A 26,847-nucleotide genomic window follows, 5' to 3' on the forward strand; every position below is an offset into this window, starting at 1 on the left:
GGGAATTTCAGCCCAGAGCCTCACCCCTTCCCCCAGAAACCCCATAAGCTCAGCAAAGCATCAACCATTTGACCTGGGAGAAACACTACCATTTATTAAGCCAGCTATTTTCCTGCTGAGAATTATTTTAACAGTGCTGGAGGCCTTACCCTGTTCACCCCCAGGGACCCTCAGCTGATTGACTGAATGCAGAGCTAGCAAGAAAGTGGGGGACAGACAGCCTTGGGGGACATGATGGCTCAGCAGCAGCAGTGGAGCTATGCAGGGAGCCACAAGCAGCTCACAGGCAACAGTAAGTCAAGCACAGCTGTGCTGGGGCAGGCAGGTGGGATGCTCATGTAGGGCAGCCCAGTCCTTGTTTGCTGGGATTCCAAGTCCTCGCAGGTGCCACCTCTGGGGAATTTTAGAGGTTATTCCGCTCTCCACGTCCATCCAGGATGCTCTGAAGTACTACAGGGGGAAGGAGAATGCTCGGGAGTCTCAGCACAGAGAGTAGTTTCCACTGAAGTTGCTGCTTCAGAGGCACAACTTGAGCCTATCATGCAGTCAACCACCTTCCTAGCCACAGTCAGCTTACATCTTGCATCTAGAAATAGTTACAGTTATGTCTTTCCTCTCGCCTGGCTTCTCGTAGAGGTTAAGAGATGTTGACCTCATTCCCATCACCCAGCAAGTAAAGAGCCAGCCAGCAGCCCATGCAGGCAGGGGAACACAGCACCGTGGCAAGAGAAAAGCTGTGACAGCACCCAGCCAGGGAGAGAGGCACCCATGGGTGCAATCCAGGTGAGTCCATGCATGTAGAAGAGCTCCTCTCCTGGAAGCAGGGGGCTACAGGATGCTCAGGTCCTTCCCTGCATCATCTGGTGAAGGCAGCAGGTCCTGCCCAAGCTCTCACCCAGCTCCAGCTGCAGGCCATGCTCTACAAGCCATCAAGGGGTGTGTTGGGAGGTATGGTGGGTGGATAGCAAAAGGCACAGGCAGAAGCCAAGGCTGAAAGGACAGAGAAGATGTCTCTAGGGCAAATCCACTCTGGCAGAGGAGCTTCATGTTTCTGGTTGCTGGTAGATGGCAGAAGCCCGATGCCATACATCATACATGGAGAATCCAGGCTGTCATCCCCATCATACTGTGTCAGGGGAAATCAGAAGCCTTTTGGAGACTGAGCCCCATGGGCTTTGTCAGGCTGCCAACACGCTGCCACATCCCAGGGTTTCTGCAAAACCTGGTCCTGAGGTGAAAGACTGCCCAGAAACAAACTGGGACAGCTGGATCTCCATCTCCTATCCAGTACTTTGCCCTTCTTGTGTAATCACACCAGGAAGGGAAGCCTGTACCATTGTCCTTCCTCTGCAGGGCACAGACAAAGTCTTCCAGCCTAATGGGAGCAGCTACAGTGACTGCCCTGATTGCTCTTCAGACCAGCTTCACAGAGGCAGAGATCCACCCACAGGGAGGAGAGGTTAGCATCCATCATGTGCTGTGACCAAACCCCAGGTGCCTCAGGTCAGCTCTGCTCTGAATGGACACTGGTCTTGAAGATGACTGCAAATGAGCACATCCAACAGGGATGCCCTGCTGATGGTCCTGCCCTCACCTCACTTGCTGGTACCACCAAGCTGTGGCTGCTTGGGAGCATCTCCTGTCTTCTCTGGATAGCCAGTTTGCAGGGAGCATCCTCAGTTTTTGCAGACAGGAGGCTGAAGATTAGAAGGGAGAGGATCCCAGGAGTCCCACTGTCCCAGGTTCCCTGATCAACTCTTCCCTGCCACCAACACCAAGGATAACAGAGTGACCAGCCACCACTTACAAGCACCACCCCAGAGCAAAGGACTAAATTTATGGGGACCACCTCATCCTGCCTCTCCCAGAAATTTACCACAGGGTAGGCATTCCCCATCCTTTAGGGCTGCTTCACCAAACACTGTTGAGGGGTTCAGGGGAACAGTGTAAGACCATCAAGCCAGGCTGTCCCCTCCTCTCCAGCCACCCCAACTTTCCCAAGCAGAGACAAAGGAGGAAGACTGGACCAGCTGGGAGAACTGGACTGGGGAGGCAAAGCCACAGGCTACAAGAACGTAACATCATCCTGAGACTGGAGCCAGCGCCAGTGGGCATCGTACTCCATGTGGAGTTTGCTGTGGAGTTTGCAGTTCTCGATGTCAGCCTCGGCTTTTTGAGTCTTCCCACCTGAGTTCTCCTTCCCCAGCTTCTCCCCAGCCCCTGAAGGCAATTTGATGTCTCTGCCTGGTTCCAGAGAGGAGGGATGCTGGTCCAAATACCCGTTGGCCACCTGGGACTCCTTAGCAAAGGGCTCATCCTGGGGCAGCCCAGGCAGGGAGAGGTCCATATGGGGCCACTCGTGCTCTGCTTTGCCCTTCTCTTGCTTTGCAAGACCCCTTTCAGGGTCAATCCTGACCCAATCCTGCTCCGCCCTGACCAAGGCTCTGCCTGGTGTGATTGCAGCGGAGGTTTCAGAGGCATTTTGGGAATACTCATCCATGTCATCAGCCAGTGTGTCCAGGTAGCTACCAACAGAGATGCTGTCCAGCCTGTCGTTGGGATCCTGCAGGCTGTCCCAGCTGCCCCGCCGCGAGGCCTCCTGGCTCTCCACCAGGCTGTACTGGCTGCTGGCCAGGCTGCTACAGCGGCTGGTCAGAGTGCTCCTCTCCTCCAGCAGCCACTTCACTGCCTCGATGCCCTCGTTCACCACCACCAGCTGCTGCAGGATCTTCACGTCAACTGCTCGCAAGTAGGCCTGGTGGGAAGACAGAGAGCAGAGGGTTTTTGGGGGGGGACCAAGATGACCCTGAAGGCCAAAGGACATAAGTCCCAGCAGAACTGTCACCACGGTGGTTGCAGGTCTCCCAAGCTGCCTGATGAACAGCACAACATGTGGGAATATCAAGCAGGCAACCATTCCAGGGGAAAGAGTGATTGCCCGTTGGAACAGGGCGTCACCATCCCTGGAAGTGTTTAAGAGGAGGCTGGATGAGGCACTTAGTGCCATGGCTTAGTTAATTAGAAGGTGTTAGGTGATAGGTTGGACTCCATGATCCTAGAGATCTTTTCCAACCTGGTTAATTCTGTGATTCTGTGACCCTTTCCAAGACCTGGGAATACAACCATCAGAACTGGTGCCTTACAGCACCCACCAGCCACCAACCAGCCAGGAGAAATAAATATAGAATGCTGTGTCCTACAGGGCCAGGGCTAAGCAAGAATCTGGAGGCTCTGGGTGCAGAACTGAGCCCAGAGCATTGCCCAAGGTCTGAGAGGTTGCTGGCAGGGCAAGAGGACCAGGTAGGGGCATTGTTCAGGTCAAGAGTCTGCCTAGACCACTAGCACCTCCCTGGTCTGTTTCAACCAGCCTGGAGAAGAGGAGGCTCAGGGGTGACCTTATTGCTGTCTACAACTACCTGAAGGGTGGTTGTGGCCAGCAGGAGGTTGCTCTCTTCTCTCACGTGGCCAGTGCCAGAACAAGAGGACACAGCCTCAGGCTGCGCCAGGGGAAATTTAGGCTGGAGGTGAGGAGAAAGTTCTTCACTGAGAGAGTCATTGGACACTGGAATGGGCTGCCCGGGGAGGTGGTGGAGTTGCCGTCCCTGGGGCAGTTCAAGGCAGGACTGGACGTGGCACTTGGTGCCATGGTCTAGCCTTGAGCTCTGTGGTAAAGGGTTGGACTTGATGATCTATGAGGTCTCTTCCAACCTCGGTGATACTGTGATACTGATACTGTAACCAAGTCCCTTCATGCAGTTACTTTCCCACTTCGTGGGGCTAATCCAAGCCTGGTGACAACATGACATGTCAGGATTTGGAGCCCGAGACACAGATTACTCCCAAAAGAGGGGAAGATGATTTTGGGGACAGATATTGATGATCGCACCACTTGCTTTGCTGACTCCTGCTCCTCTGAGCCTGGGGAAGTTCTTTGCAAAACTTCAGTTGCTGCAGAAACATCTGTTTTCCTAACAGAAAGCCCTGCATGCCAAGACATTCCTGTCTGTGTGATACTGGCTGCTGAAAGCCACTGGATTTCCCCTGCGCGGGATGCAAAGATTTTGCCAGGAAAAAGGATAAGGCAGCTATGGCAGGAGAGGGAGAGAAACCACTGCAGGACAGGTACAGGCAGCCTGGGAGCTCCGTATGCCCATGAGCTTGTTCACAAACACACTCCATCCTCAGCACTGGCAAGCCATGCTGGGAATCTGGACAGTCCCTTGGGATCACTCCTAAGGACAGTACCCGGTCCCCAGCATCCGGTACCCTCAGAGTCACCCTCCCACCCACAAGTGACCCACCCCCCCTGCCTCCAAGTCCCACAGCAACAAAAGCATTTGAGGAAGGAGCCTGGGAAAAATCTAGCCAGGGTTTTAGCATGTGACACTTCTCAGTCCAGAGGATAAAAAAAAAAAAGAGGGAAAGAGATCCAACACCAACCCCACCTCCCCCTCCCTGCACTCCTCGAGCTGGATTTAAATAAATAATAGCAGTGATGTGCCTGGATTGGAGCAGAAGCCAGCTTTGAAGAGCAGAAACTTCCTTTCTAGGCAAGTTATTTCAAAAACTGCCTACAATGGACTTCTCTGCACACGCTGCTAAAGCATCTGGCCTTGGCAGGGAGAAGATGCGGGAGGAGGAAAGCTGGAAAGCTCTGATGGGGAGGTTCCCCATTTTTCTCTGCCTCGTGCAACAACTGTGGCTTTCAGAGATGATGTGGGAGGCACCCCACGAGCAAAGAGTGGGAAAACACTCCTCACTTCTTATATCATTTGCTGGTGAGAGTTGTCTGTTGATTTGCTGCTCTTTCAAGCCAGCCTGACCCCACTGTTGCACTCCAAGAACTTCCTTCTCCAGCAAGGTAAGGTTAGCATGGGAGAAAGCCTAGGTACAGCTGCTCTCTGTGTTTCTCCAGGTGTGCTGATGGGTCTGGTCTTGTCAGTTAGCACCAATCTCATATCAACAACAGCCAAACTGGGGACTGTCATACTTCTCACGTTCTCTAACGGCTCGCAGGGATTGAGAGTATCCTCCAGGGGCAATATGGTCCTGCTACCCTCCCTAGCATGCAAGAAAACTGCAGGCACCTTCTTCCTTCAAGACATCTAGCCCCATGGATAAAACAGCCTCCCCAGGCAAAGGGGCAAGAATGGGAATTTGCCAGCTTCTCTCACCACTTGCTCCTCAGAGCTTCAACTCTGAGCATTGGGCTTGCTGGTCTCTTCTTGGGGGAGTCAGATTTTGGGTTCTGTTCATGAGGATGGGGAGATAAGTGGAACCTTGTGATGGGTTTTGGGCACCCAGGTGCCATTGCCAGCCTGCTACCCTGGGTGAGAGATATCCTCACTTCTCCAGCAAGCCAGCAAGAAGGGCCAAAAATAAATAAAGAAAAAGCCTTTGTGAGTTGAGGTTAATAACACACGGCCAAGGCCAAGCCTTGCAGAGCATGGGCTGACCCTGCCTGCACCTGGGCAGGGCAAATATCACTGCTACTTCCTTCTCCTCTGAGCAAGTCAGGGCTCACAGACCTTTCTACTCTGATCAGAGGGCAGCCCGGAAGCTGGTGCCGAGGGAGCATGAAAGCTTTTGCTTGGATGGGGAATACGAGTCTGGCAAAGGCACGGGTGCAGAGGGCACAGGCTGGGTGGGTCCCCAGTCCCCCAGGTGGCAGGCGGGGGTGCCAGTATATTTAGCCTGTTCCCCTGTGGAAACCATGCTTACTGCCTCCCACTCCAGCGTGTGCGTGGGAACATCCCTTCCCCCAGCAGCACTTGAACCCATTGCCCAATCTCGCCACGTTTCCCGCAGGCGCAGGCATCGTCGGGATTTGATCCCTCCAGAAAAAGAGGGAGGCAAGAGAGCTGCCACCAGCAGTCCTACGTTTGCCTTATCACCCAGGGGTGACACCCAATGAGGGGCCGGAGTGGAGACGGAGACTGGGACCCGCCACCATGCCCTTGGCAAGGTCCCTGCCCTAAATCCTGATCCTTGGGACACCCGGGTCTCTGCCGGAGCCAGCGCCTGAAGAACGCGTGGAGTGAGGGAGATAGGACAGAAGTTGATAGAAGGGTCCGTGGGACCTCGGGTGCGGGATGCTGCGTGGGCTGGGAAGTAGAAGACCAGAGAGAGGGGGGGCCATGAGCTGGGGGCTGTTAACTGAGACAGGAAAAGAGCAAAACACAGCAGGGTCCCCAGAATGCAAGTAAATCGCGGGGCATTATTAGGGGGCCGTAACCCCAGGGTGAGCAGGCAGTTACCCGGGGGGATGTAGCTACCGTTGGAAGGGGACACGGGATACGGACAGTCACGGGGGCCATGCAGTTATTGAGGGGGTCGGTGGGCAGGTACAGAGAGTATCAAGCAGTGCCTTCGGTGCAGCGGGACTCACCAGCTCTAGGCGGAGCGCCCGGAGGCGATCGGCGAGCGGCAGGCGGGCACCGCGGGCCGGGGGCGGTGGCGGTGCTGTCGCCGGCGGTGCGTGGGCAGTCTCGGCCCGCAGCCCCCGCAGCAGCCCGGCGGGCGGCCGCCGTCCCACCTTGCCGACCAGCTCCCGCAGGTCGGCGGGCAGCGCCTCCCCGCCGCCCTCCATGCGGGTGGGGCGGCAGCGCCGCGCGGGGCGGCAGCCGCGCTGTCACCCCGCACCGAGCCCCGGCCCCGCCCCGGGCCCGCCCCCCGCCTCCACCTGCCCGCGCACCAGCGAGGTCCGCCGGGGAGTGCAGAGCGGCGCTGCGGGCGGGGGCTGCCCTGGCCCCGCCCCCCCAGGCGTCTCTGCGGCGCCGGAAGCGGCGCGGTTCCGCTGGCGCTGGGGTTGGCGGGGCGGCGGCGCTGGCACCGCCGAGCCGAGCCGTGCTGTGCCCAGCCCAGCCCTGCCCTGCCCAGCCCGGCCCCTGCCCGGCCCCTGCCCGGCCCGCCTTAGCTGCACCGCGCGGACCGTGAGTAGCGCGGCCGGCACGCACCCTCCGGGCCGCACCGTCCGGCTTCCCGCCTACGCCCCGGGCTCTCCCCTCTCGCGAAGCGCCTGAGCACTCCCAGTCCTCCGCTCCTGCTCCAGGGGGGCCGCCGCTGCTTTCCGCCTCCGCCCTTGGATGCCTAGCTCTCCCTTCCCCCTGCAGCGTGAAGCGTGCCGGTTGCCTCCGCAACCCCTCCTCTGAGCCCTGTGTCCCTGCGATACCCGTCCTCTTCTCTCCGGCGTCGCTGCCTTTCCTCTGAGCGCTCTGGCTCCCCAGTCCCTTTCCCTTCTGCAGCTGCTGTGGGCTCTCCAGCCCGTAACTGGTGCTCTTCGCGCTGGGTAGGGGCCTGGCTGGAGCACCACGGCTGGTCATGCCGGGCCTCTCCATCCCTGCCCGGGCCCAGCAGGTTGTGTGGGGAGCCTGGCCTTACCCTGACAGGGCCCCTCAGTCCCAGGGGTGCCGGGATCTCCATCAGGACTATGGTCCCCGTGTGTAGGCTAGCCGCGTCCCGGCAGCTGGGGGTGGTGGTGCTTCGCAGCCCTACTGCTGCAAGTAGGGGTGGTGTCTCTCCCTGCCAGGGACCCCGCAGGCCAGTGCTGGCACCTCTGTCATCCCTGATGGTCAGCCACTTTTGTTTTCCCGAGCCTGTGGGAGTGTGCTCACTGCACTGCAGCAGCCTTGCTGAAACAGAGGTCCTCACAGGCCTCTATGTTCGAGGGCTTCCCCTCACTTGACTTACAGTCCTGCTGCGAATCGTGGCCTCCTGGATAGCTCCCTGTAGGGCTCAGGGTGCTAGCAAGTGAGGAGGCTCCATGAGCCTTTTGTTTGTGGTACAAGTGCTGTCCATGGCTGCTGCTTGTGCCAGGCCCTACCTCTGCTGGGGAGAAGGTTTGAAGGTGCTTGCCTTCCTCACCTGGCACCCATCCCATCCCAGCAGGAAGCCCTGATGGACATGAGAGTGGAGCAGAGCACATCCTGACCCCTGCCCTGCGCAGCTACCCCAGTGCCAGGCTCCGTGACGATGGATGAGTGGAAACCTAACCCTGCTGTCAAAGTCCACAAGAAGCGGAGCTGGTACCTCGCCTGGAAGTACAAGCTGATGAACCAGCGCGCCCTGCGGAAGCTCTGCCAGGTGGGTCACCCACGGGTCCATGTGGATTAGGAAGGATAATCTATGGGATTTGCAAGTTTATGGAGCAGCTGTGTGGGTGGAAGTGGGTCTGCTGGCAGTCTTGAGTGACCCAGCATGCTGGGAAAGTTAATTTGTACCTGAAGAAGCCTCCTCTAATGGCTTTGTACTCATTTATAGGAGAGTTTGCCATGGTTAGCAGCCCCTTCGGATGGACCAGTCGGGTAGCTGTGACAGGAGATGCAGTTATCCTGGTGTCATTGGGAGGTTTTCAGCTGGAAACATAACCAATTCCTCCCCTCCTGGTTCTAGACCTATGCCAAGTGCAAGCAGGGCTCAGCCTGCAGTGGGAAACCAGTTTTGCCCCGTTTGGATTGCAAACCAAGACTGGTACAATGCACAACAGGTGGACAGAGAAAATAGGACAGGGTAACAAGATCTTGTGCCCCAGAGACAGCTGGTGTCTGGGAAACTCTGGTCGCTTGTACTGTAAAACGGCTAATCCTTGGTGGAGCCAGTGTCCGGGAGCTGTCTGGGGATGTAAGGACAGGAAGGATTTGGCACTGTGGCAGCAAGCTGCAGGTAAGAGTTGCTCCTGACATGAGCAGAGCTCATAAAATCTGGCAGTCTCTTCCTGTGAGAGGGAGCAGGGAAGGGTTTTGCATATGCCTGGGAGAACAAAGGCTTGCGAGGGTTCCCTGAGGAGGAAGACTGCTCAGTCCTGTGTCCCCTGTGGTGCCCAGGGCTTGAGAACAGGCCTGGTCCTTCAGGCCGACGCTGTTCATTGCACTGGGGATGGTGGGCCAGAGCCTGCCTACTGTCATCCCCTTCCCTCATGGTACTGCTGTGGCTTAAAACATGAAATTTTGGCTTAAAATAAAGCAAACTAGAGCTGCAGGTATGAATTAGCCATATCTGCAGCAGCTGAGCCTCTATCAGCAGCTGTGACTGAGCCAGCTTTGGTACACATGGCTGCTGGTCTTGCCCTCTGCTGCCTAACAAGGTCACCAGGGCTGCTTCCCTACATCTCCAGTACTGAGCAAGATGGAAGGTCTGGACAGGTTGGTAAGGTGGCCTTGCTACTGGCCACAGCCTGTTCCTTACCTGAGCCCCAGGCTAGGTTCTAATTGAAAGCTTCCTGTGCATAGATCCCAAAAAGTGCTCTTATTCCTGATTCAACAGCAAACAAAGAAGCCAAAATGCCACTGTGACATTTATGTCATCATGTCTCGTTGCTGCTTTTCCATCTTCCTCAGTTCCTTCTCAAACCCATTTGGCTGCTTTGCAGAGATAACAGCAGTATATAGTTTTGAGCCAGTAGTTGGCCAGGTAGGGTAGGAATCCTTTTGTGCCTCTTAACCAAGAGCAGGCCTATGTGTGATCTCAACTCCATACCAGACCTTGGACAATCAAGGGTCCTAGATCTGAAAAAGGCACAGATTTTTAGGAAGCAAACTGCTGAGTAGTTGAAGGGCAATTAGAAGAGTCTCAAATGCAGCTATGACCTGTCTTGGCATCCCCTTGCAGCCTCCAGCAACCTCATCTCTCCTCTCTCTTGGTTGCTGTGATGTCTCCATGCTGATTCTTGGGACGCTCTGAGGAGGTTAGTCAGAACTTGCATGGCTGAAGCTGGAAACCATCTGGTACATCCAAATTGTGACTGGGTCAATGGGCCAGAGCTCTTGAGCCATGGGATGAATCAGTTAGCAGCACATAGCAGTCAGGTTTGTCCCTCTGTGGTGGCTCTACTGTGATGTACCATTCTGGCACGGAGGCAGGTGGTGCAGCCCTGCAGCAGTGTTAGCTTTGTAACTAATGGCTGCTTGGAGTTTTGTGTCTTAAATCCAAAGCCTTCCCTTCCTGTGTGACTTTCCAGCACAGCTTCTGGCCTCCCTCTAGAGCTGTGGCAGTGCTGTAGCTACTGGACAGGGACTTTGTTCCTGTGTAGAGCTCCACGACCATGCTGCTGTCACCTCTCCACCATGAAGAAGCACTTGGGCCTTGGGTTACAAAGCTTCTTGGGTCAAGTAAGGACAAATCATTTCAGCTGACATCTTGTCTTGCAATCCCAGGTCAACATTGCAGCTCTAAGACCATCCTTTTGGCTGTGGCCAGACATGCTCTTGTAGCTTACACTTGTAGGTGGATTATTTGCCAATATCAAGATGTTTGTGGCTCAAGTCCTCCTCCTGAGTGGCTCTGTCTCAGAAAAGGCTTTTTTAGTATGGAGGAGTTCCTGTTTTTGACTGAGTCCAGATGCCAGGAAAAAGGCTGAAAGTGAGGAAAAGAGGAGCAAGATGAATTTGATTAAATACAAACGTTTGCAGCATATTGTAGTCTTTTCTCCCTTCTCTTGATCTGGGAGCAGCAAGGCCATGAGCAATGGTAATGATCACATCAGAGGATGGATCATTACTACTGGACCTTCCCATACCCCTCTGTGTCAGCATCCACATGGGTTGCCTTGAAGTTTGCTGCAGGCAGTAAGGCTGCAGCCTCTGGCACAGTGCAGTTTCCTGAAGTCAGACCTCAGCTTCTTCCCATTGCCTTGCTGTAGTCACACAGCATCTCCTGTCCTGCTGAGTACCCTGAATACATACTCTAGTTCCAGAGAGAGAGAGAGAGAGAGGGAGAAGAGCAGTGATGCTGCATGAGAGGCAGGAGCTAAGGTTACTGTGGGAGCTGTAACTTTAAATTACCAAACTCCTTGCCTGCAGCCACCCTCAGCATTGGTGCAGTATTTTAGCAGGAATTTGCTTGCAGATCAGGAAGCAGAGGTATGTTGGAGGTCAGTTAATTCTCATATAACAAGTCTGTGCTCTCCAGCTGATGTGTTTCACCCTAAAACTCAGTCATATGTATTTCTTTCTCTTTTCCTTCCCCCATAAGAAAATGGGAAATGACAGATGCTTAACATCCCTTGCAAGATTTCCTTGGGGTGCCCTGCAGCCTCTGCCACAATGTTGGGCTGATCTTGAGGTTGTTACTTACAAGTTGCTAACACAAAGCATCCTGCATTGCAGACAGGTGCTGTCCTCTTCCTGCTTGTGACTGTAATTGTGAACATCAAGCTGATCTTGGACACCAGGAGAGCTGCTTATGAGGAGGAAGAGGAGTCTGCACAGGATTATGGTAAGGGGCAGCATCAGGAAATTGAAGGAAAGAAGTAATTTTTTGAAGTTGGGGCAAACTCATTACCAGCTACAGTATGAAAGACAGGACAGGTTTAAGAAAAATGATCAGTACAGGCTATTGCCACTCCTGTCTACTCAAGGCTTCAGCACATTTGGCTGCAGAGGTGTATGTGGGGATAGCTGGGGCCAGATCTGTTGCCAGTTCAGATGTCCCTTACCTGCCATTTCATAGATTCTGACCCATGGCTTGGTTGACTGAGATACCTGGTGGGTATGACCTTCTGGAGGCTTGGCTGGACTAGCACCAAGCAGGGACAAGCCTGCCAGAGACCGGGCATTTCTTCCCTGTAGATGATGAGATGCTGAATGTGGAGGTTCCTAGGCACCCTGTCAGCAACAAGAAGGTCTTGGATGTCGAGGTGTACTCCAGTCGGTCTAAGGTCTACGTGGCTGTGGATGGGACAACGGTGAGTGATGAGCACTAACTGTCCCTGTCAGCAGATGCTGGATGAATCTGAACATGTGAAGCCTCAAGTAGTGGGTGAGGGCACTTCCATGGGTAGCAAAAAGTACAGGAGTGGATCTCTTGCCTAAAAGACTCCAAAGTCTCCTGCATAGCTTTCTGCTCTGGCATCCATCACTGCCGTGAGCAAAACCAAAATGTCACAGGAGAGAGGCCCCTTATTTGGTGGCTCTGCTGTGCTGAATGGGCAGGGAATAAGAAGTCTGGGTGTATGGTTCTCATCACTTCCTTACTTGCAGGTCCTGGAAGATGAGGCTCGGGAGCAGGGAAGAGGGATCCATGTCATCGTGTTAAATCAAGCCACGGTAAACCATCCCTGTGTGTCTGCCTTTGCCTCTCTCACCAAGCAGTGTCTGGCCTTGCTCTTGTAACTTTTGAGTCCATGAGGCAAAGGGCGGCCAGGAGGGAAGTCCCCAAATGCTTGTTTGCCTGTAGTTTCCAGAGCATGACATGGTCAGCCAGAGACTCTTGTGTTTACCACGCTGTCCTTGAGGAGCAGACGGGAGAGGAGTTGTTGGGTAGTGCTGTCCCATGGACCTCGGTGCACTTTGTCATGCATGAAGGCCTAAGGGCTAAGCTTACCTGGGGACTAACTTCCTGAGGTACCAGAAAAGTAGCTCATTGTGTCATTCAGGGACTGAGGCTTCCAGAACAGATTTCCATCGTTTTGCATGTCCTGCCTCTGTAGCATGAAAATGTATCTGATGTTTGAATACCAACAGGGTCATGTGATGGCCAAGCGAGTCTTTGACACCTATTCTCCCCATGAAGATGAAGCCATGGTACTTTTCCTCAACATGGTTGCCCGAGGCCGGATCCTGATCTTCACTATTAAGGTGTGTGACCTTAGTGTCAAAAGGAAAGTCACTCTGAGTCAGGATGCCCTAAAGGTTATCTGAACCGTTACCTTCTAAGTGTAGTAAGGCATTTCTAGGTCTAAGTGTCACATCCCCATTGGTTTGTGATCCCCTGGGTGGATCACTTACCTTGTCCTCTTGCTCTCCCTTTTTGCTACAGATGTGTCCCCAGCAAGGCAGGAAAGCAAGAAGCAAATGTGTCAGAACCTGGAGCAATAACCAAGAGGCTAGGTGGAGAATGGACATGAGGAAATATAAGGATGTGATGGGCTTCTTCTCTGGGTCCCAGTGTCAGGCTTTACAGGGCATGCTGTGGGCTATGCTGTTTCTGGGCTGCTATGTGAGCAGCACTGTGATTCTTCAAGGTTTCATGTTTAGCTCTGTGGTGTATTGCTGAACACATAGCCCTGCTTGAGAACAGTTTGGTCTTTAGGAAACAGTAGTCCATGATTCCTGACATCCCTGTGGATCATAGGGACACCAGCCAGCAAGTTTAGTGGCACAGAAACCATAGGAACCTGCTCTTGAAGGTTTCTGGCTCAGCTGGTTCAAGGGTAGGCATGGACCCTGTATGTCTTCATTGTTGATGGGAGACTTTTCTTGTCGGCATCAGGAGCCAGACCTCAACTGAAGAGTTGCATTTTGTTCCAGGATGAAGGCTCCTTTCACCTGAAGGACACAGCCAAGAATGTCCTGAAAAGCCTGGGGAGCCAAGTTGCACCATTCCTAAGCTGGAGAGACATGTGGACATTTGCAGGCAAGAAGGGAGGTGAGTCTAGCAGCCAGACGAATGCAAACACAGCCAATCCCCAATAGGCTTTATGAGCAAGGAACAAGTCACAGAGAACAGAAGCTCCATCCCCAGGGACAAGAGAGGGATTGGAGGCAGAGCATGTCCTTTCAGCAGCTCTCCAGAGGCAGATAGGAAAAGGTGTCAAGCTGCCACCCTGAGCTATAGCCCCAGGTTGTGCCTTGGTGCAGCAGGGATGGACCCTTCCAGATAGTCTTGACCTTGTGTCTCTGCTCCAGGAGAAGTATACGGAGAGAAGCACGCCAAGTCGCCTGCCCTCTCTACGTGGGGTGACCCTGTACTGCTGAAGACAGAAGTTCATCTGACATCAGTGGAAGGTAAGGAATAAGATTTACTCTGCAGTGCAAGGTACCTCTTTGAGATGTCTGCTATTGGTGTTTCTGAGTCCAAAGCCTTGGGTCCATTAGCAACATCCCAGGATCGATTTAAGATTGTTTGAGATCAGGACGATAACTTATAAAATTAGACCAGCTTCCTTTCTTCCTGCTTCCATGGAAATTCCAGGCATTGTCAAGAAAGGTGAGTATTGGGAAATGAGTGTATGATCTGGCTGTTGGCCTCAAACATGTCCCATTGCTGCTCAAAGAGCAGGCCATAAGGTGGGTTGGCTTCCGAGTGCTTCTGTGGTTATATCTGGAATCCAGAACTGTTTGGTGATCCATCCAGGTCAGGCTTGGGGGTGGCTGAGTGTAGGGAGAGACATTGTGTGGCAGTGCAGCCAAAGGCACTCAAGGTGAGGCCATGGGGCTGAGCAATCTTTTTTTATTGTTGTTTTTTTTCTCTTTGGTGCTCCCAGATGCTGAGTGCCACTGGCCTGACACAGAGCTGAACCGCCGCCGGAAGAGGTTCTGCAGCAAAGTAGAAGGTTATGGCAGCGTCTGCAGTTGCAAAGATCCCACACCCATTGAGTTCAACCCTGATCCTGTGAGTGCAGGAGCAGAGTATTCAGGGAAGGCTCCAGGAGGGAGGGCTGAGCTGGACCAGATGCCTACAGTTCAGATGCAGAGCCCTGTTCTTAAGCTCAGTCTGAGTGGTGAAGACTGCTCCTGGGCAAACTCTTAACCCCAGCAAAGATAAGGTGAATGTGCATGGTCAGGCCATGTTGGGGAAGGATTGTTCTTTTGCTCTGTATCTGCCCTGAGCTGCCAGGTTACCATGGCTCTAGGGACATCAGAGTAAGCAGCATAGCCTCGGTGTTTGGAGATGGAGCAGCTATCACAGCCTTCGGGCTGGCTTTAGCACAGTGCTGAAGGGGTTGGATAGACATCTGCCATTGGATGCAAGTTGGGATTTGGTAGCTGGGTCTGAGATGAGGCGAGTGGGGCAAAGCTAGCAGGGTCTTCAGCAGTACTGGGCAGAGACCCACTTGTTTGATGTGGTCCTGAGCTAAGGACTAGGACTGTGCAGCTCTGCTGTTTCACAACAAAGCTGATCCCTACCCCTTGAATCCTGCTTTCAGTGGCATAGGACCGTTTTGGTTGGCATGGCCTCCTCAGCCCCAGTCACATAGTCTTTTCCCTTCCAGCTCAAGGACAACAAAGTCTTTGATGTGCCTGTAGCTGTTATTGCAGGGAACCGCCCCAACTACCTGTACAGGTGAGCACTCCTGGGGAGGTGGCTTCTCTCTGTGCCATGAGACCAGACATGACTCAAGCCCTCCCCTTCATCCTGCTGGCAGGAGTCAGCCTCCTCCTGGGGTTGCGTGAGCAATATGGGCAGACGTGCTTGGACAGATCCTGGGTCCTTGGCCATGGGAAAGGGAAGAGGGGAAGAGCCCAAGGGCAGTAGGTCTTGTTCCCTCATCATGCACCTTTCCCCCACCCAAAGGGATCCACACCCCTCTGAGCAGTCTGGATCCAGTAGAGCTTTGCACTCAGGCCTCTCAATCTCTCCCCAGGATGCTGCGCTCCTTGCTGTCGGCTCAGGGTGTCAATCCACAGATGATCACCGTCTTCATCGATGGGTACTATGAGGTGAGAGCACTCTCAGAGGTCCCTGCAGCCATGTCCTTGGTTCCCCAATTGAGAGTATGTGATACTGACCCAGTCTTTGGTCCATGGCTGACAATAAGCCCCTTCACCCTTCTTGTGGTGGGTCATATTGCTCCTCACCCACCCGTGCAAGTTCAATCAGCTTCGCCAAACCATAAGTGAGTAAAGCTGTCCTGGCCTTTCCTAAAGCCCAGGGCTGACATCCCTATGTCAGAAAGGAGTTGGTGTGCACAGATAACTTTGTTGTGCTACGCTCTCCCCATTATCTTCTCTCATTGAGTGTCACCAGCCCTTTGAGCTGCGTCTGAGTGTAGCACCACCTGTCCATCTTCCTGCGTGAAGCAGAACAAAGTCAGTCTAGCTATGCCTGTCTAGCTCCACTCTCAGTAAGAGGTGAAGAGAGCCCAAGTGGTTTGTTTTCACAAGGCTCATGAAAGCTAAGGAGGAAAACTGGTTCTTTAGAGGGCAAAGACTTTTCTGTCAGCTCAACTTAAAAAGCTTTGGAGGATCCACTGCAAGCCTTCGCTGTCTGGCAGCAAGATGTACTCTGGGACAGGTATGTGGGATCTTAGTAGGTCTCAGGAGCTTTCTAGCCCTCGTCTCTGCAGTAGACCATGAGGTATTTTATGGTTGCCTTGTGATGGAGGTGAGGAAGAAAACAGGTTCATTCCCTTGCAGGCCTCTCCCACCACTGCCAGGTTGTAGGGCTGGTGGAACTGGTTTGTTCATGCAATCTTTTACTGCAGTACATCAGAGTGGTTAAAATAGCAGCATCCATTGCCATGGCAACTAGAGCATCATCCCTTAACTACAAGGGGGCAGCCTGGATGCTTATGCTGCCATGGTGGATTTCAGGGAAGGGGGGAACAGTTGGTGCAATAGGAGCTACTTCTCGCTTGTATGCCTAGGTGTGGGATGGACAGTAAAGGGATGGAGAATGCCAGCCCAGATACAGATTACTTTTAACCCAGTGTTGATGTACATAGTCAGGGAGGTTCCTTTCTTGGCAACTGAGAGAGAAAATGAAGGTGATTGTGGTCTTGACATTAAGCAGCTAGTAGGTGTTCCTGGCTATACCACTTTTCTTTCTGCACTGTCAGTTGGAGACTAGGAATTTGGGGCATATCAGATAATTCCTGGATACAACTTTGGGCCTGCAAACTAGCAGGGCTAACAGAAACTTAGGGCATTAATTAAGGACAGAGGGCCCAAGAGGGTTTGGTGAGTTCCTTGCTGTGAGGTCTACAAGCATGGTATCATTTTGAGCCTCATTTGCCCCCAAGAGGACAGCCACATGCTGGGGATTCCATAAGCATATTCTTGTCTCCAGAAGCTGATGCTGGAAGAGTGAGGGGAGAATGTATCCAGACCCGTGCATTTGAGCTTTGTATCTTTCATTGCAGGAGCCCATGGATGTTGTGGAGCTGTTTGGCCTCTCAGGAATCCAGCACACTCCCATCAGCATTAAAAATGCCAGAGTTTCCCAGGTGAGAGATTTTTCCCACATCCTGGGCGAGTGGTTTCCTGGGACATGGGGTAGCATTTGAGGGAGGCAGGCTTAGCCCCTCATCTGTGTCAGGCTGTTGGTAACACAGGCTGATCTTTCTTTTCTTGCAGCACTACAAAGCCAGTCTGACTGCAACCTTCAATCTCTTCCCGGTGAGTGAGAACCTCTGCCTGTGCCCTGTCTTGCTGTTTGCCTGTGGGAGCAAGACAGTGCAGGGTTCTCCTGGGAGAGTGACATTTGTGATCTTCCTCTCTGAGCTGGAGTCAGTCCCCTGGGGCAGGGAACAACACAAGCAGGGGGTATGCTGCTTGGGCTTTCTGCTCTGTCCTTTTCCTCTCCATCCTTCTGATGTTCTCCTTGCCTTACAGGACGCTAAATTTGCTGTGGTTCTGGAAGAAGACCTTGACATTTCTGTTGACTTCTTCAGGTAAAGCTGTGGGTTCCTGTTTAGGTGAGGCACTTCCTAGAGGCTTTCTGGCTGCTCAGGCGAGACTAAATCAGTGCCATGCTGTAGCTCACCTATCTGAGGCTGAGCACTCCCCAGGCAACAGCCATAACTGAGCTCTGCCTACAGATTCTTGAGTCCGCTGTCCTGGCACTTAATGAAGGGTGACTCTGAGGTCTGGCATCTCTTCCTGGTTTGCTTCTTCGGAGACACTTGTCCAATCTGTATGCATGCTTGGGACTGCCCTGTAGCGACAGGGCAGGGACAGTGTCTAATGGGACTCCTGATTGTCCTTAAAGGTGGAGTCAGAGACAATACTGTCCCTGTCCCAGCTTGCTGGGGTGCTCTTTCCCTAATCTCGCACCAGCATCAGCTATCTTAGCCCAAGGGATGGGTTAACCAGTCCCAGCAGTTGCAGAGGGGTTTCTCTCTTAGTAGAGAATTTACCTTGGTTTGTATGTGGGAAGGATGCTTGACCAGGAACTGGGAAACTCTTTCCTCAGCTTTCTGAGCCAGTCAATACACCTTCTGGAGGAGGATGAGAGCCTGTACTGCATTTCAGCTTGGAATGACCAGGTAGGTCAGGGAAGGATGGTGGAGTGAGGACACCTCTGCACTGTGTTGTTCCCTGTCAGGCTGGGGTCCAAGTTCAATCTTTAAAGCTAGGTGCCCCCAAACTATCATCCTGCATGGGTCTGTCTCTGAACCACTACCTAGGGCATTCAGAAATGGCCCTCAAATCACTATCCTGTCCATGCCATGTGCTTCCCAGGGGCCGTCCCCTGCTTCCTATACTGAGACCCTCAGTGGAGCAAGATGCCACCTCTTTTAGTGAGGTAGGGGTGCGTTCAGGGTGCTAAATGCCCCCCCTAACATTACAGGGCTATGAGCACACAGCTGAGGACCCTTCGCTCCTGTACCGTGTAGAGACCATGCCAGGCCTGGGCTGGGTACTCCGAAAGAGCCTGTACAAGGATGAGCTGGAGCCAAAGTGGCCAACCCCTGAGAAGGTGAGTACCCTCGCAGAGCCCTGGGTTTCTACACCTGTCTCTGCTCATCAGCAGTTCCTGGTCATCACCCAGTCCCTGTGAATACATCTTTTGGAAGAGCCCTGTCTCTGAACTTGTCTTAGGAGTATACCCAAGCAGAATAGCCTTGGACCCCAGGCAATGACTTCAGAACCATGTAACCAGGCCCAGAGCTGACTGGGACCAAAGGGGCAGCCAGAAAAGTCCCTGCATGGTCACATTGCCAAATCAGAGTTGAGTGTGAGTGGCAGTTTCTCCTCCCCAGCTCTGGGACTGGGACATGTGGATGCGGATGCCTGAGCAGCGGAGGGGCCGGGAGTGCATCATCCCTGACATCTCGCGCTCCTACCACTTCGGCATCGTCGGGCTCAACATGAACGGCTACTTTCACGTGAGTGACTCCCCTCAGCACCCAAGCCTTGTCCTTGCACTCAGCTCTGACTTTGCAGGTAGCAGGGATGTTTGAGGTGACCTCCAAGTCACCTTACCCCTTACTGAGCCCTGTTTTCCTTCCCTCCCCTCTCTTTTCATCCCAGGAAGCCTATTTTAAGAAGCACAAGTTCAACACAGTACCAAATGTCCAGCTTAAAAATGTGGAGAGGTGAGTGCTGGTCAGAATGAGATCTAGATGAAGCAGTTGTTTGATTTAACCCTCGTCCCCTTGCTCTGAGAACATCACCCTTCCTTGCGGACCAACAGACATAACTTTCAGCCCCAGCACAGTGGCCTTTTGGTGGAGAATCCTTGCAATGTGTTATTGTGAGGTTGGCATCAGCTACCCTGTGCTCCTAGTGGACATATTGAAGGGTCATGTTTTTGCTGCCACATCCTCCAGAACACATTGGCAGTCCCAGCTCCTCAGTGATTGTCCACTGGAATGGGCTGCATGGGGAGGTGGTGGAGTCACCATCCCTGGAGGTGTTTAAAAGGAGGCTGGATGAGGCACTTAGTGCTGTGATTTAGTTGATTAGAAGGTGTTAGGTGATAGGTTGGACTTGATGATCCTAGAGGTCTTTTCCAACCTGGTTACTTCTGTGATTCTGTCTGCCTTGTAGTGTTACACTGAGACAGTCTTAAATTTGGATCATCTTGGCACGTTCTCTGCTTGTCAAACTGCCTGTCTCTGCCCTGATCTCTGTTCTCTCCTTCCTCAACAGCTTGAGGAAGGATGCCTATGAGACTGAAATTCATCGGCTTTTGGGGTAAGTTCCTGCAGGAAGGTTAAGAGACCATGGGGTGCAATAGGTGAACCAACCAGGACAGAAGAAGGAGTGGAGGTGGCCTCAGTGCCCACAGGCACTGCCTGCTTGTCTGAAATATGCTGCAGTGGGAAAAGGGAGGAGACTGGGGTCCCTTCTCACTCTGTTCTGTTTATGCAGTGAGGCTGAGGTATTGGACCACAGCAAGAATCCCTGTGAGGACTCCTTTGTGCCCGACACTGAGGGCAAGGTCTATGTCATGTTCATCAGGATGGAGCAAGAGGCAGATTTTACCACCTGGACTCAACTTGCCAAGGTGAGGCCTCTAACATGGCCACTCCTCATTCCTGCACTAATCTTGGCTTCACCGGAAAGCATTTGACTCTTCTTGGGTTTGCATGTGGCATGGATGCAGCTCAGCAAATGGATTCTTGCTGTCCTTGGGTAATGTTAAAGCTCTTGGTGTTTACAAAAGGCACTGGGTCATCTAAGACATCTGTCCATTGAATCAAGCTCACATGCTTGATTCAATGGAGAAGATAGATCTTATGACTTTCTTAATGTGGGATCTCAGGGCCTGATCTTGTCTGGTAGTTTCCATCACTTGCCTGGAGGTAATAATCAAACCCCTATCCTGAGGCAGGGATGGGGGTGGGTTACCCCTCTCTGGTGATGGCTGGGCTGCTCTGCACCACCCTAATCAAAGACTGCAGGCCTCTGCTGTATCTCGGTGGGGCAGAGGTGGTGGCTTTTCTCTTGCCATGGAACAGCTGGCCCTGGTGTCTGTCTTCAGGCTCTGATGCCTCTTCCTCTCTCCCCACCATTGTAGTGCCTCCACATCTGGGACCTGGATGTCCGTGGCAACCACAAGGGGCTGTGGCGGCTCTTCCGCAAGAAGAACCACTTCCTTGTGGTGGGGGTCCCTGCCTCCCCCTACTCGTGAGTAACAGAGGCACAGCAATCTGGGTAACATCCCCCTGTCCTGCAGGTACTGTCCCGTGCTTGACACACCTGTACCAGACCAATCCTGGGACATACCACACCCCTTTCTTAGTCAGTGTGTTGGAAGGTGGGGCAGGATACGTGCCCAGGGCTGGAGGATGCCCCAGTTGTGAAGGAGATGATGCCAAGAAGGCCAGCCAGTGCTGCTGGGATTTGCGATCCTGAGGGGGGCCACCACCCCTGCCCACTCCCAACCATTTTCTTCATCATCTGCAGGTCCAAGAAACCCTCATCAGTGACACCAATCTACATGGAGCCTCCCGCCAAGGAGGAGGGGGCAGCAGCAGTGCCAGCAGTTGCTGCAGCAGAGCAGACGTGAGACTGAAAGCTGGGAAGTGAAGGGGACCCAGGTGAAGACAGAGGCCCCCACAGTGCAGAGACAGAGTTGGCAGCAGCTCTTGGAGGCTGGTAACTGGACATGGGCTCCCATTTCAGGCTGCAAAATGAGATTGCAGAGCCCCTCCAGCCCCCTGTTGTGATGTCCCTCTTTCTCACATGGAACAGGGTCCTTCCCTGTAGATATTCCACTCCCTATCCCAGGAACTTCTGGTTTTTAACACAGACTCTTTACTAACGCTGCTCCTTTTGCCCCCTGGCTGGGCAAGGTCAGAGGAAGGAGATGCTCAACTTGGGGCTAGAGGGGGGCCTTGAGAAACACTTCTGCTTCCCCTTTCAGCCCTGAGAAGGCAGCATGCTCACATGCAAGTGCTGCAGCCTACCACCTGGGTGTTATTTATTGATTCTTGCCTGACTGGCTCTGTGCCCGTCAGTGAAGAGGGCATCTTCCAGCCTCTGTTCTGTCTCCTGCACCACGGATGCACCTTGAAGCCTGGACGACAGGTTGGATACCTCCACACACACTGGCTTCCCTTCTTGCTCTGCAGGGACTGGTGCAGCCCAACTCACAGGCGAAAGGCAATGCTGAAGATCTGAACTTGCCAGGAGGGACATGTAGGAGAGTGGTCAGGTGCCCGTGTCCTTTCTCCACGGTTCTGGGAGGTGGAGATGGCTGTAGATGGAAATGGACCAGGCTATGTGCTGTGGCTTAGACCATCCTCACTCACCTTCTCTGTGGGGAGCAGCCCTGTCCCCCAGGTCATGGGAAAGGGGGTGAAAGTGCCTTGCAGAGCAAGATAGAAGCAGCTAGCAGGCATCCCCCATCTGCAGGGGCAAGATGGACCAGGATCCTCTGGAGCAAGAGGTGCTGTGTATGATCCTTGACTGTGGTACTGTACCCTTCTCTCCCTCTTCCCTGGTCAGGCACCCCCAGCTTTTGCTCCTGAACTCTTACCTGAACTCTTACCATGGTACGTTACTAGCAGTGAGCTGAGCCAAGATGGGCAGCCTGACTCTCCTGCTGTGGTACACCCTTCATGCAGAGGGAGGGGGGGCCCTGTCTCCCCTCCCGTGCCTTAGAAAGGACCCCAAGCCTCCAACCACTCGGTACTAATGTTGCCTCTCTCCCTGCTCTGGGGACAGTCCTGGTGCCCTTGCTCAGTACACCTCCCTGTGTCATCCACGCAGCAAGAGCTCTGTGCTCTTCCCTGGTCCCCCAGTCTTGGGCAGGGATGCTACACTCAGACTTGCCCTTGGGAGGAGGATTTGCTGCTCATCCCTTTTCCTATGGTTGCTGGGGCGCTTCCCCTTCCTTTTCTCACTGTGAACTGAGCATTGGGGTCTACACTACACTAACTTATTTATTTATTGCTTGTGGGCTGGGGCGGCAGCAGGGAGAGTTGGCAGACCCCAGTCTGCACAGGCACAGTTGTGGGAGCCTTTTCTCTTGTGCTCCTGGCTCCATCCTCTGTTGCTCTCCTTTCTTCCTTGCCTAGCATAGGAATGAATAGTTGTGAGCCCAGGACATCTGCTCCTTTGGCCAAAATGAGCTCTGGATGGATGTGGCACAGCTCTGGCATGACTGCAGGCACTCTAACCCTTACAGTCCCTTGCATGCCTGTCCCAGCAGCAGAGATGGGATGGATGTAGAAGGGAAATGTATGACTGGCCCCCTTGAGACTGCAGTACTGAGCTTGGGTTCAGCCCTGCCCTCTGCCATCACTTAAATTCTTCTCTGGCAACCAATGGGCAGATGGCCACTCTGTGCCGGCCCATGGGGTAGAGCAGGTCCTTCCAGGATGATGGGAAAGAGACTTGGCTTCGTCTTGGGAAAAGCAGCTTGCTCCCCATAATTTGCCTTGGAAGACTTCTGCAGCTCTCCGCTCTGATGCCTTCTTGGCATCTCTGTTCCCAAGGCCCAGTTTCCTTTCTCCCTGAACTAAATGTGCCCCCTTTCCCTTCTTCTATAGCAGCACTCAGGCTTGGCTTCCTCCTAGCTCCTCCTGGGGCTGGGGAAGGCGATTCTATGGATAGGGAATGACTAAATGCAAGTTCCTCTCTCTGCTGCCTGCCCTGCAGTGACCGGAGTGCTATGGCGCTCTGCTCTCAGTGACAGCAGGCCTTGATTGGTGGGCTTCAAGCTCTCTGCACAGAGCAGTGTGCCCACTGGGTGCTGCTCTTCATCCCTCCCCGTTCCTCCAGCAAGGCTCTGGTCTGGTGGCTGTGGCAGGGATGGGTGTTTGGGCCTCCCAGGGCTTGCTGCTTTCGGAATCAAATTATTTTTTCAAGAGTAAACATTGCAAAGCTGTTGAGCCTCGTATGTTCCGTAGCCGACTTTGAGTGTGGTCTAGTGTTGGGGGCCCCAGCTCTGGGCACTTCGTGCACAGCAGGGCAGTCATGGGCTAACGGTGGCCCTAGGCTCCTGCCCTGTGGCTCCTGCGCCAGCAGAGGTCCTCCAAGCTGTGCCATATGGTTTGAAGGCTGTTTCTTCCTCGAGTTTTATTGCTTCTATCTTCAGTTCAGCGGCGTATGGAAACTCTGACCAGGTGCCTAGGGACTTTTGCTTGGACTAATCCTGCCCTGGCACCTCTGACTGCTGTCCCCTGAGGAGTACAGACTCGTGTTCCTTGGCTTTTGGCTAGGATGGGGTGCAGCAAGCAACCAGCCCTTGTACTTGCGCTCCACCACCAGTGATCTGAACCCCAAGTGGCTGAACTGCATTTCTGACCTCTCTGGTGAATTTGGGTTTCTTTCCTTTGAGGTAAATGTGGTCTTGGAATATGGACTCTCTGACCAAGGGGGTTGAAGGAAGATCCCTTGGGCCCCTGCCACCAACCAGCGACAGCTGGAGCCAAGACCTTACAATTCGAAGTCATGCAAGCCCCTGTCTGGTTGTGGCCAGGAGTGGCAAAGCAAGAGCAGGGGCCGCAGGAGGAAACTCCAGCACAAGCACTGCTGCAGCACAGCAACCTTTGCTCCTCCCATGGGAGTAGGAGTGGGCAGGGGTGAAGCAAAGCCAAGCAAGGAGCAGATGAGGAAAAAATAGGTGCCAGACTCTGTGCCTTTTGCAGGTAGCCCCAGAGACCTCTCCAGGGTTCAACCCCTGTGGGGCAGGAAGCTCTGTGAGGGGTGAGACTGCTCCCTTTCTAGGGTGGAAATCACAGGACCCAAACAAAAGCACAATGGGAGAGCGTCAGCCACCAGCATAGACTGGCTGCAACCTGCATCCTGGATCAGCTGCCTCCTGCTCCCCTCCTGAGCCTTACAGCGAGCCTGGGCTTCTTCCTGGGCTGCTGCCACTCACTTCTCAAGACCAGGCGCAGCTTTCAGGGGCACTCCTTGATAGAGGCTTTTTGCAAAGCCTCAGGGTCGTTGCTTGGTGGTGCCGGAGCAGGACCTCCCCTCCCGTTAGCTGCTTCATTCACATTCCTTTCTGAAATGGGGATTAACCTGTTTCAGGGGAGCATCTGTGCCAGGATGACAGAGCTCATTGGCCCCCAGCGCTGGTGACACCAATAGTCATTGCCTGGGGGGGTTTCAGTCCTGAGGGGAGGCTTATAGAGGGGCTGGGTCACTCCCCATTCTCCCCTTCGAGTCTCGCTCACCTCCCAGCTGAGCCCACAGGTGCTGGAGCATCCCTGGGTGGCCAGGAGCTGGTCAGCTGACTGACCCATTGCATGCCTGCCCTCCCTGGGCAGCTCAACCCACTAGCTCCTATGGTTTCACCCCATGTGGCACCAGCTTTGGGTTCCCAGGTCTCTGCCCCGCAGAGTGCCCCCCCACAGCCCAGGTTCCCTGGCTTTGTGCATCCATACAAAGGAGAACCTGTCCAGGCTGCTCCGCATCCTAGCAGCTGGCTGATAATTAAACAAAAGCAAAATAGCCTTGGCATGAAACTTGACCTTTCCAGAGCTTGGTGGGGGAAGGGCAATTTTGCATAATTCCTGGTGGTGTTTGTTTTCATGCGTTCTGCTTGTTAGACAGGGATTGCTGTGCCGGGGGAGCAGGGAGTCCCCATGCTCTGGTGAGGGGCTAGGGTGTGGGACACAAGGCGCAGGCTGACCCTTCCTGCAGCACATTAGCCTCTCTGTGGCCCACCAAGGGAGGGAAGCACCACCTAGCCAGCATCCTCCGAGATAACAGACAAGGACGGAGGAATCTCAGTGCTGGAGGGATGCCAGTGCCCAGGGCGTGTTGGCCCTGTCCCCGTTGCTGCGTGGGAGGGAGAGAGTGACGCTGCACTCGAGCCACCTTCATCTCAGCTCGGGGAATTGGTCCCAGATTTTCAGCACTCTGCTTTTATAAGGAGCCCAAACCACTCCCAGGAAAGTATTCTACCTGGCAACTCTCCTTGGTCCTGGCTGCAGGGGGTCCCTCCCCTGTGCCCAGCTCATCCCCAACTCCTGCTATGCCTCCTGGTGCGAGGCTGCCACCTCCTGTGCCTGCTTCCAACAAAGCGTGGCAGCAAATTAATCTCCAACTCAGTACTGAGGATTGGTGCTGCAGCGGTGATTACACTGTGCCCTGCCTGGCATGGCATTAATGATTAGCAGCCCAGGTTCAGTGCCAGACCATGCGTTTGGAACAACTCTTTTCATCTCCTCCGATGTTCAACAAGTAAGTGGAGCACATGCAGAGCTGCCCAGAGAGCACCCCTTGGAGCTAGGTGGGCACCCAGGATGGCTTACCTCTTGAGCAAGGAGGAGAAGGAAAAGAAGAGGTGCCAGGGGCGAAAGCTGTGCCAGGACTATGTGTGTTGCCACACTTCTTCCCTCAAGTCAGCCCATGCCCTTCAAGGATGTCCTTTCCTCCCTAGTCTGGGAACGTCACAGCCAGGCTGTTAGGTGGGGGAAATCCCCCGCAGTGGGCACTCCTTGGGCTACTGATGCCAGATGAGTTTGCTTTTGCCACGTTATCACTTCCTTTATCAGCACAAACCTAGAGAGCTGAGATTCCTCCTCCCACTCTTAACAACCCTGTTCCCAGCCAAAGCTAATTCCCGGGAGGGAGAGAGGGCAGCTCGTCTGGTAAAGTGCTGGGTGCTGCCCATTCCCTGCTAGCTGACACCCCTCTGCCTTGCTTTCACAGATTCTTAGAATGGTTTGGGTTGGAAAGGACCTTAAAGATCATCTAGGTTCAGCCCTCTGCCATGGGCAGGGACACCTCCCACTGGACCAGGTTGCTCATCCAGCCTCGCCTTGAATGCCTCCAGGAAGAAGGCATCCACAACTTTCCTAGGCAGCATGTTCCAGTGTCTCACCAACCTCACTGTAAAGAACTTCTTCCTAATACCCAATCTAAATCTACCCTCCTCAAGCTTCAATCCATTGCCTCTCAACCTATCATTACAAGCCCCTGTGAAAATTCCCTTCTCTGCTTTCTTGTAGGCCCCTTTCAGGTAGGTACTGAAAGGTCACTATAAGGTCTCCCCAGAGTCTTCCTGCCATCCTCATCACCTCCCCAGCCAGTAGAGGGGCAAACCAGAAGAAAACAAAATCTGCTTCTGATCTCAGCCACCCTGACATTCACTCCTGCTGGTTCTGCCCAGATTTACTGCCATGCCAGCTGGCCAGGCTGGTTAGCACCCACACAGGGCTTACTTGTCCACAGTGCGAGGCACAGCTCAAAGGCAGGAAGCACTGAAAAGTGCATGGCTGGAGACAGCAGTGACCCAAGCTCAGGCAAGCAGCACTTTTCTGCAGGCCCTATGAGGAAGACTCTTCTTGCTTTTCTCCCATTCTCTGTCATGGGTGGAGAAGAGGAACCTTTATCCTAGTACACTCATTCTGACAGCTGCTTGGGTGCCTCCACCTCAAGGACACCTTCCCAGCAGCAATAAAGAAGCCTCTGTTTGCTACCCTGTATACCCAGGGACTTTTTCACCTCATGCATGGATAGCACAACTGTCAGCTTCTGGGGTGCTGACAGGCATCCC

General features: G+C 53.7%; 2 protein-coding genes across 4 annotated transcripts; one reads left to right on the forward strand and one right to left on the reverse strand.

Moving 5' to 3' along the window:
* Positions 1 to 67: 67 nt before the first annotated feature.
* Positions 68 to 6,632, reverse strand: LURAP1 (leucine rich adaptor protein 1). The gene is made up of 2 exons (XM_064147639.1): positions 6,389 to 6,632; positions 68 to 2,755 (listed from the first exon to the last, which is right to left on the reverse strand). The coding sequence occupies exons 1-2, from the start codon at positions 6,587 to 6,589 to the stop codon at positions 2,066 to 2,068; spliced, it is 891 nt and encodes a 296-aa protein (XP_064003709.1). The 5' UTR covers positions 6,590 to 6,632; the 3' UTR covers positions 68 to 2,065.
* Positions 6,633 to 6,812: 180 nt separating this feature from the next.
* POMGNT1 (protein O-linked mannose N-acetylglucosaminyltransferase 1 (beta 1,2-)) lies at positions 6,813 to 21,297 on the forward strand. 3 transcript variants are annotated; one of them, XM_064147641.1, is made up of 22 exons: positions 6,813 to 6,932; positions 7,885 to 8,082; positions 11,103 to 11,211; positions 11,565 to 11,680; positions 11,976 to 12,041; positions 12,459 to 12,572; positions 13,245 to 13,362; positions 13,623 to 13,721; positions 14,201 to 14,328; positions 14,930 to 15,000; positions 15,302 to 15,377; positions 16,799 to 16,882; positions 17,013 to 17,054; positions 17,271 to 17,329; positions 17,851 to 17,923; positions 18,229 to 18,357; positions 18,641 to 18,766; positions 18,912 to 18,976; positions 19,533 to 19,577; positions 19,755 to 19,890; positions 20,404 to 20,513; positions 20,793 to 21,297. In XM_064147641.1, the coding sequence occupies exons 2-22, from the start codon at positions 7,972 to 7,974 to the stop codon at positions 20,893 to 20,895; spliced, it is 1,980 nt and encodes a 659-aa protein (XP_064003711.1). In that variant the 5' UTR covers positions 6,813 to 6,932; positions 7,885 to 7,971; the 3' UTR covers positions 20,896 to 21,297. The 3 variants fall into 3 exon arrangements, with proteins under 3 accessions (XP_064003711.1, XP_064003710.1, XP_064003712.1); XM_064147640.1 differs by having other exon boundaries at positions 7,888 to 8,082; XM_064147642.1 differs by lacking the exons at positions 6,813 to 6,932; positions 7,885 to 8,082; positions 11,103 to 11,211 and adding an exon at positions 11,462 to 11,480.
* Positions 21,298 to 26,847: the final 5,550 nt, after the last annotated feature.

The sequence above is a fragment of the Pogoniulus pusillus genome, chromosome 8 (assembly GCF_015220805.1).
Source record: "Pogoniulus pusillus isolate bPogPus1 chromosome 8, bPogPus1.pri, whole genome shotgun sequence".
NCBI lineage: Eukaryota > Metazoa > Chordata > Aves > Piciformes > Lybiidae > Pogoniulus > Pogoniulus pusillus.